This window comes from Rutidosis leptorrhynchoides, chromosome 9 (assembly GCF_046630445.1).
Source record: "Rutidosis leptorrhynchoides isolate AG116_Rl617_1_P2 chromosome 9, CSIRO_AGI_Rlap_v1, whole genome shotgun sequence".
Taxonomy (NCBI): Eukaryota; Viridiplantae; Streptophyta; class Magnoliopsida; order Asterales; family Asteraceae; genus Rutidosis; species Rutidosis leptorrhynchoides.
Window position 1 is genome coordinate 281,821,330 of NC_092341.1, and position 7,023 is coordinate 281,828,352.

The 7,023-nt window shown below is 36.4% G+C and overlaps 1 protein-coding gene across 1 annotated transcript; it reads left to right on the top strand.

Annotated features, from left to right (window-relative positions):
- Positions 1–285: 285 nt before the first annotated feature.
- On the top strand, positions 286–1,046 carry LOC139868813 (uncharacterized). The gene is made up of 3 exons (XM_071857154.1): positions 286–348; positions 435–599; positions 723–1,046. Exons 1-3 carry the CDS (start codon positions 286–288, stop codon positions 1,044–1,046), a joined length of 552 nt encoding a protein of 183 aa, XP_071713255.1.
- The last annotated feature ends 5,977 nt before the right edge of the window (positions 1,047–7,023 follow it).

Below are 7,023 nucleotides of genomic sequence, written 5' to 3' on the forward strand. Positions count from 1 at the left end.
CCAAGAGGAATTCGTGTGAATCCCAAGAAAATTGAAGTGGTGGAACAGATGCAGTCACCGAAATCCATAAAAGAGGTTCAAAGTCTGACAGAAAAATTAGCAGTGCTAACACACTTCCTGTCAAAAGCAGCAGAGAGGTATTTGTCATTCTTCCAGACTTTGAAGAACTCATTGAAAAGGTCAGACTTCAAGTGGACAGAGGAGACCGAGAAAGCTTTCCTAGAAATGAAGGCGCTTCTGAAAGAACTGCCTACTTTAACCGCACATGTGGCAGGATAGACATTGATGCTGTATCTTGCGACTTCGAAGGAAGCCATAAGCTCTGTTCTTGTCGCAGATAGGGGACAGGTATGTATCATGCTTTGTTTATTTTTTATATACGCATAGAGATTTATATGTTTATGTGTATGTGCAACCCATTCTTTAAAACGCAGGTACAGATGCCTGTATACTTTGTCCGTAAGGCGCTTAGTGGAAGTGAGGTCAATTACACTCCAATTGAAAAGCTGGTATATGTGCTTGTGCACACAGCTCGTAGGTTGCGTCGGTATTTCCAAGTGCATCCTATAGTGGTAGTGATTGATCAACTAATAAGACAGGTACAAGTCGCGGAACGCGCTACCTATGTATAGCGCAATCTTAAAAGTCACTTTTAGCATGCATGGATTAAATGTGACATACTGACAACGATTGTATTATCACAGGTGCTGTACAAACCTTAGGTTTCAGGGCGATTGGCTAAATGGGCCATAGAATTTGGGGAGCACAAAATAAACTACTCTCCGCGAACAGCGGTCAAAGGACAGATATTGGCAGATTACTTGGCTGAAACTATGGTTGAGATAGAAGCGTCAAAGGAAAGTATCGCAACCGAACCACTGGAAAGTCAACCTTTAGAGTTGTATACTGATGGAGCTTGTGGCCCGGAGGGTTCAGGCACAAGGTTAGTTTTGACAAGTCCGGAGGGGGAAAAGTACACCTATGCACTTCGATTTGCATTCACGGCTACGAAAAATGAATCAGAGTATGAAGCACTACTGTCATGAATGCGCGTAATGCAACAGTTAGGTATTAAGTGTTTGGATACATACGTTGACTCGCAACTCGTAGCAAATCAAGTTAATGGGTTGTTTGAGGTGCATGATGCCTCTATGCAAAGCTACCTAGAACTTGTACAAAAGATGATAGAAGAGTTTGACGTGTTCAGATGAATGCAGGTACCTAGGGGTCAGAATAAGAAAGCAGATGTGCTTAGCAAGTTGGCTGCTCTAGCCTTTGATCACTTGTGCAAAAATGTGTGGGTGGAAGAACTGACGCCAAAATCTATTGATAAGAAGTCTACTGTCGCACCTATCGAGGAAGAAAGCCCAAACTGGATGACACCTATACTTAAATTTTTAGTAGAGGGAATGCTCCGTACAGACGAAAAGGAAGCAAGAAAGGTACGCATGAAAGCACCCATGTACACTTTAGTGGATGGAGCTCTTTATAGAAAGTCATTCCTTGGACCGAGCCTGCTATGTATTGGTCCAAATTAGGCGAAAGAAGTGCTTAGAGAAATTCATGAAGGGTATTGTGCTTTGCACTCAGGCTATCGGACTATAGTCGCAAAGGTTATGCGCATTGGGTATTACTGGCCCACCATTCACAAAGACGCAGCTGAGGTCGTGAGATCATGTCAATCATGTCAACAACACACGCCCATCAGCAGAGCACCGCGACATTCTATGATACTAATAACGGCAGCTTGGACATTCTGCAAGTGGGCCATCGACATTGTCGGCCCAATTACCGTGTGCTCAGGTACGCGTGGAATAATTTATCTAAATAATACTTTGCTAACTACGCGCTTTCATAGTATTAATGCAATCATTTTTTACTCAGGGGAATCAAATGTTTGGTGGTAGTAATTGATTACTTCACTAAATGGGTGGAGGCGAAGGAATTGGTAACAATTACTAGCAGGCGCATTCGCAACTTCTTTGGAAGATATTGTGTGCAGGTTTGGTATTCCCAATGAAATTGTCAGCAATAATGGAACCCAATTCGAAGGAGAACCATTCCGGTCCTGGTGTTAAGACCTGAACATTAAGCAATCTTTCACTTCAGTCACACACCCTCAGGCGAATGGGCAATGTGAAGTAACCAGTCGGGATATTGTAAAGGGGATAAAGGCATGCTTGGGCTTATATGGAAATGAATGGGTCGATGAGCTCCCAAGTGTATTGTGGGCGCATCGAACTACTCATAAGAACAGCACAGGTGAGACTCCTTTCAGCTTGGTTTATGGGACTGAAGCTATTATCCCTGTAGAAATATTGGTGCCCACAAAGAGAGTTCAAATCTTTGATGAGTCAAGCAATGGTGAAGGCTTGCGCGCTAACCTAGATATGATAGAAGAGCGCAGAGAAATTGCAGATATACGAGAATCCATGAACAAGCAGAAAATCTCTAAGTATTATGATAAGCGCGTCAAGCCATTGTCATTCAAAGTAGGAGAGTATGTATGGCGCAATAATGAGGCAAAACGAGCAGATAATACTGGAAAGTTTGGGCCTAATTGGGAGGGTCCCTATGAAATAATTGGCACAAGTGCTATAGGATCTTATATCCTAGCTGAAATAACTGGAGAGAGCGAGTACCTCGTACTTGGCATGCAACCAATTTGAAAAGATACTATATATAATTGTCAGGCTGCAGCACATGGGATTGATCACCCCGCACTATGAGCACTTACATTTTTAGTTTACTTAAAATGTTGCTTTATTTCCAAAGACAATTAGTATTTCTTTTTGGTTGTGATGGTTTGTCATTTGATTATGACTTTTTGATTTTATTTATTTTGTCATGAATAAATTTAATTTTCGTATGGAAACATTTGGTTATGTTTCAACGCACATTTTGATAGCAGTTACGTGCATCCTGCCTTTTAAGGGATGATCTTTAGCTCCCGCGTGGCAGAAGCCTGTTTGGTTACAAGGCTAGATTTTAGGTTGGGTAAGAGACATTGGTTTGTCTAGACCAACACACTCTCGCAGACTAGAAGACTGCAAGTCATGACTATAAACGACAAGCATTGGGGTTGCTTGCCCACTAACCTAAGTGTTGGTTCACTTGGAAGACTCTTAGTACTTTACTTAGTAATGCAATGAAAAGCGCTGGCCATGTGCACAATAATTTAGCGTCGGTTAGCATTATTAAACTTTGAGTATAAACAAAGTATACATTGGTTTGTATGTGATGTGTAAAATCTAGTATATAATTTATCTTGGAAAATTCCGGTTTAAAGATTACTACACACTAACGGGCAGTGTACCGATCATGCAATAGTATAAAGTTGGTAATTCCGAAATCGTTCCAAGGACAGTTTAAACGTGAGAATTAAGATTGCAACTAACAAAAATAAACTAAGTTAATCTATGAAAATTGAAAGTACGAGATAATTTGTTTTGTGGCTATTTAACGATTAGCCAAATCAAGGATAGATTAAAAGTAAAAGACAATATTTTTGTGTTTTTAAGTTTATAGAAAATAAATGCAGACTCAACAAAAAGTAAAGATATTTGAATTTAATAGATAAAAGAATGTTCGCCTAGATCTCCTATTCGCAGTGTCGGATGATTTGTTATTAAGCACTAGTTCAATTTATCAATACATGCAACTACAGAGTCGGTTTACCCAGAGTTCTCTTTTAGCAAACACGTCAAACTAGGATTTATTGGCTTAGGGTTCCCTTTCACCAAAGACCTCTTTCGTTTGTGACTTAGTAATTAACTAATTATAAGATTAAGATTCAATTGGTTACGTGTTCGCTCCACACAATTCACTCCTATTGTGTTCAATCTATGTTACCCGGTTTACCCCCTTGGTCCAGTAAGCACCCAATTGGTTAAGACAAATCAATTGGAAATTAGTTCACTAAATTGAAACAGGGTTCCCTTTGTTCAAACAAGATCACTAATCAAGCCTAATAACAATAATCAAATCCCATAAGAATGGTTCTTAATCAAAATTCACAACTATCATGCATTAATCAAATTAAACATTAAAGTATCATCCAAACACATACGAATATTCAATCGAGACAAACATTAAAGTGCTTAGCCAACAATCATGGCTAAAACCAAAATAAATAAATAATTAAGAGTATTCATTATGATTATAAGAATTAAACCTAATGAAAATTGTGTTCTTGAATGATGAACGGATCGAGACGCATTTCCGGAATGATTGAGGTGTTAGAATGATCTTGGGATTCCCCAAAAATCACCATTTTTCGTCAAAAAGCTGCTGAAATTCTTCTGGATGCAAGAATGATTAATTAGGGTAAAAATTCAGGCTTTAAATACCAAAATCATGAAGTCGGCTGGAGGTGGAGCGGCACTCCATTTGTTGAGCGGCGCTCCATATAACTAAAAATCGATCTGTTAAATTCCAAAACCCCTCGAACTGATTTTCCTGCCTACTGGAGTGGCGCTCCATGCTTTTGAGCGGCGCTCTAGGCCCATTTTTGCTGAATCCAGACTGAAAAACTCAATAAATTCATCCAAACTCGAATCGAACCAATCTCTTTCACTCGTTTTCATAGAAAATCACTAAAAACATCAAATAACTTCAAATTTCATCTTCTTGGTCTTAGAACTCGAACACTTATCGAAATAACACCAAATCGTTGAAATGTCCCGTTCATATTGATTATAAACGTTCCATATTAATTGATTTCCTCGCGAGGTTTTGACCTCTATATGAGACGTTTTTGAAAGACTACATTCATTTTTTTAAAACAACCATAACCTTTATTTTATCTATAAAGGTTTAAAAGCATTACGTAGATTATCAAATAATGATAATCTAAAATATACCGTTTACACACGACCATTACATAATGGTTTACAATAAGAATATATTACATCAAAAATAAATTTTTTGAATACAGTTTTTACATAATATCATACAAGCATGGACTCCAAATCTTGTCCTTATTTTAGTATGCAACAGCGGAAGCTCTTAATAATCACCTGAGAATAAACATGCTTAAAACGTCAACAAAAATGTTGGTGAGTTATAGGTTTAACCTATATATTATCAAATCATAATAATAGACCACAAGATTTCATATTTCAATACACATCCCATACATAGAGATAAAAATCATTCATATGGTGAACACCTGGTAACCGACATTAACAAGATGCATATAAAAATATCCCCTATCATTCCGGGAAATCCTTCGAACATGATAAAAACAACATCGAAGTACTAAAGCATCCGGTACTTTGGATGGGGTTCGTTAGGCCCAATAGATCTATCTTTAGGATTCGCGTCAATTAGTAGATCGGTTTACTAATTCTTATGTTACCAAGCAAAAGTGGCATATTCGGCTTCGATCATTCACCCATATAATGTAGTTTCATTTACTTGTGTCTATTTAGTAAAACATTTATAAAACTGCATGTATTCTCATCCCAAAATATTAGTTTTTAAAAGTGGGACTATAACTCACTTTCACATATTTTTACTTCGTCGGGAAGTAAGACTTGGCCAGTGGTCGATTCACGAACCTATAACAAATATGTACATATATATCAAAGTATGTTCAAAATATATTTACAACATTTTTAATACGTTTTAATGCTTTAAGTTTATTAAGTCAGCTGTCCTCGTTAGTAACCTACAACTAGTTGTCCACAATTAGATGTACAGAAATAAATCGATATATATTATCTTAAATTAATCCACGACCCAGTGTATACACGTCTCAGGCTAGATCACAACTCAAAGTATATATATTTTTGAAATCAACCTCAACCCTGTATAGCTAACTCCAACATTACTGCATATAGAGTGTCTATGGTTGTTCCAAATAATATATATACATGGGTCGATATGATATGTCAAAACATTTGCATACGTGTCTATGGTATCCCAAGATTACATAATATATTAGAATACATGTATAATACAATATAAGTTAGCTAGGATATGATTTGTATAGAATTGTTACAATATTTCTCGTAGCTACAACAATCAAAAAATATCCAATGTTGTTTTACCCATAACTTCTTCGTTTTAAATCCGTTTTGAGTGAATCAAATTGCTATGGTTTCGTATTGAACTCTATTTTATGAATCTAAGCAGAAAAATTATAGGTTTATAGTCGAAAATATAAGTTACAAGTCGTTTTTGTAAGAGGTAGTCATTTCAGTCGAAAGAACGACGTCTTGATGACCATTTTGAAAAACATACTTCCACTTTGAGTTTAATCATGATTTTTAGATATAGTTTCATGTTCATAAGAAAAATTATTTTCCCAGAAGAATAACTTTTAAATCAAAGTTTATCATAGTTTTTAATTAACAAACCCAAAACAGCCCGCAGTGTTACTACGACGGCGTATGTCTGGTTTTACGGTGTTTTTCGTGTTTCCGGGTTTTAAATCATTAAGTTAACATATCATATAGATATAGGACATGTGTTTAGTTGATTTTAAAAGTCAATTTAGAAGGATTAACTTTTGTTTGCTAACAAGTTTAGAATTAACTAAACTATGTTCTAGTGATTTCAAGTTTAAACCTTCGAATAAGATAGCTTTATATGTATGAATCGAATGATGTTATGAACATCATTACTACCTCAAGTTTTATGGATAAACCTACTGGAAAAGAAACAAATGGATCCAGCTTCAAAGGATCCTTGGATGGCTTGAAAGTTCTTGAAGCAGAATCATGACACGAAAACAAGTTCAAGTAAGATCATCACTCGAAATAAAATTGTTATAGTTATAGAAATTGAATCAAAGTTTGAATATGAGTATTACCTTGTATTAGAAAGATATATTACTGTAAATAAGAAAGAATTCTTGAGGTTGGATGATCACTTAACAAGATTGGAAGTAAGCTAGCAAACTTGGAAGTATTCTTGATTTTATGAAACTAGAACTTATAGAATTTATGAAGAACACTTAGAACTTGAAGATAGAACTTGAGAGAGATCAATTAGATGAAGAAAATTGAAGAATGAAAG

Bases quoted from the DNA above. Each gene is read 5' to 3' on its own strand.
- LOC139868813 (XM_071857154.1), top strand. From the start codon at position 286: ATGCTGTATCTTGCGACTTCGAAGGAAGCCATAAGCTCTGTTCTTGTC. The intron at 349-434 runs GTATGTATCATG...TTTAAAACGCAG, and splicing joins TTGTCGCAGATAGGGGACAG to GTACAGATGCCTGTATACTT. The intron at 600-722 runs GTACAAGTCGCG...TACAAACCTTAG, and splicing joins TTGATCAACTAATAAGACAG to GTTTCAGGGCGATTGGCTAA.